Raw genomic sequence first — 1830 nt, 5'->3', positions numbered from 1 at the left:
CGTGTCTGTGGAGTGCTCAGCCACTTGCACGTTAATTTCACGAGTAGGCTGTTCCGTTAATCGGATCAACTGGAACCTTCGACGTCGTAAGCGACAGAGTGCCAACAACAAATGCACATAGGAAGTGAATGACTCTTTTTTACGATTGCTTGAAAATGACGAAAGGACATAATACTTCATTATTCATTCCTTTCGTTTTATAACATTTACATTTTCTCTAATACTACAGTGGCGATAACTAAATCTGCCCACGATGTAAATTGCCTTGCGATGAAATTACGGATATTGAATTATTCATTCACTATTAATTCACTGCGATAGATTTACAACAAATTGTTTCACAGGCACATTGACAAACCAAATAGCATTTTCTAAGGCATCGCTGTCTTTATATTCATCGGATCGGATCGTCTAATTACTGCCTAACCAGAGCAATACACTTTATGTCATTCTACCATACAATACCATTGCACAATTTATGCTAAGTTGCGCTGCCGCCCTGTGACCAAAGAACACAATCTATCATCCCAAAAAGAAGTCGTTCACCATCTCCAACGTGAAAGCTTTTATCCACCAAGCATAATATTGCATTGCTACATGATTTCTATTGAAGAAACAAAGGATGAGTTTGTCCATAGTACAGCCTGCAAGCAATCTCGCCTTCCAAATTGCAGCAGAAAGTTCTGATCCTTTTTTATGAGAATCTTTAACACTATGGACACTTCCCACGTACCATCTCGCAACTATGATAGCTCTCTTAAAAGTACTCTCAACGAAAATAATCTCCATATTTCGCTGGCTTTGCTTCCAACACCATACACTATCCTTCTGTTTGTCTACAATCTTACTAGTAACTGGAGTTTCCCATGAATATCATTTAACTATTAATTTTTATATTAATACAACCAGATAAATGTCTTTGTTTCTTACCCATTTCTAGTATGCAAACCTTGTAAAAGCAAGTTTTAAAAGGTATGGATAATTTGTAATCAAAATAAAATGTAAAGATTTTTTATCCTTATCTAGAACAATAGATATATTATTTAATTAAAAAAACACATTATCCACATAAAATAACAAACAATATATACTTTAGCATTAATATATTTACAATATATTAGTAAAAAGTTAACTAGTAAAAAGTTAACTAGGAATAGTTAAAAGTAACTAGGAATAGTAAAAAGTTAACTAGGAATACGCATTATTCGGCATTTATGGAGATATGGGAACGTTAGAGAATGTGCAGTTTATAGAAATTCAGAGAAATTGTTTACCTGTACATTGCGATCCATATCTTGAAATACTTTTCTAGTCAGATTACCAAGACTTGGGGCTAGACCACAGTTAAAAGGAACTGTCTGCGAAGCCAGTAAAGTCTTTGCATCTGTATTTCTCATATAATTTCTAGCATCTCTAACAACCTCTGAAACGGTCTTTAGTCCTTCGATAGGTTCAACAGAACCGCCTTGTGGTTCAACGTCTGGTGGTGAGAAAGAACTTTATTACATATAGAATTATTGTTAAAAACAGATGATAACAGAGACTGTGTAGTTTCAAGTAAATTTGGTGGTGAACTTGGATACTATTAGTTAAATGCATATACGTGTATGTGTGTGATATGCATACTTACATATATATATATATAAACATATGTATATACATATGTACGTGCACATGTATGTGTGTGTGTGTATATATATATATATATATATATATATATATATATACATATATATATACGGAGATGTACTTGCATTGCAAGTGACCTAATCTGAGATCGTGTGCTGGAACGAAAACAATTGCAGCGTGGAAGGTGTTTATAAGCCATTT

At 33.8% G+C, this 1830-nt stretch overlaps 1 protein-coding gene across 1 annotated transcript in view; it reads right to left on the bottom strand.

The window, feature by feature from the left end:
• LOC106883830 (uncharacterized) overlaps nt 1-1830 on the bottom strand; it is a 12100-nt gene that overhangs the window by 5265 nt on the left and 5005 nt on the right. The window contains exon 3 of the mRNA XM_014934969.2: nt 1275-1480. Within this exon, the coding sequence (XP_014790455.1) occupies nt 1275-1480 (206 nt within the window). The remainder of the gene's footprint in view (nt 1-1274; nt 1481-1830) is intronic.

The sequence above is a fragment of the Octopus bimaculoides genome, chromosome 6, assembly GCF_001194135.2.
Source record: "Octopus bimaculoides isolate UCB-OBI-ISO-001 chromosome 6, ASM119413v2, whole genome shotgun sequence".
In the NCBI taxonomy this organism is placed as follows: domain Eukaryota; kingdom Metazoa; phylum Mollusca; class Cephalopoda; order Octopoda; family Octopodidae; genus Octopus; species Octopus bimaculoides.
The sequence above is the reverse complement of the archived record's forward strand: the minus strand, read 5'-3'. Positions and strand labels throughout refer to the sequence as shown.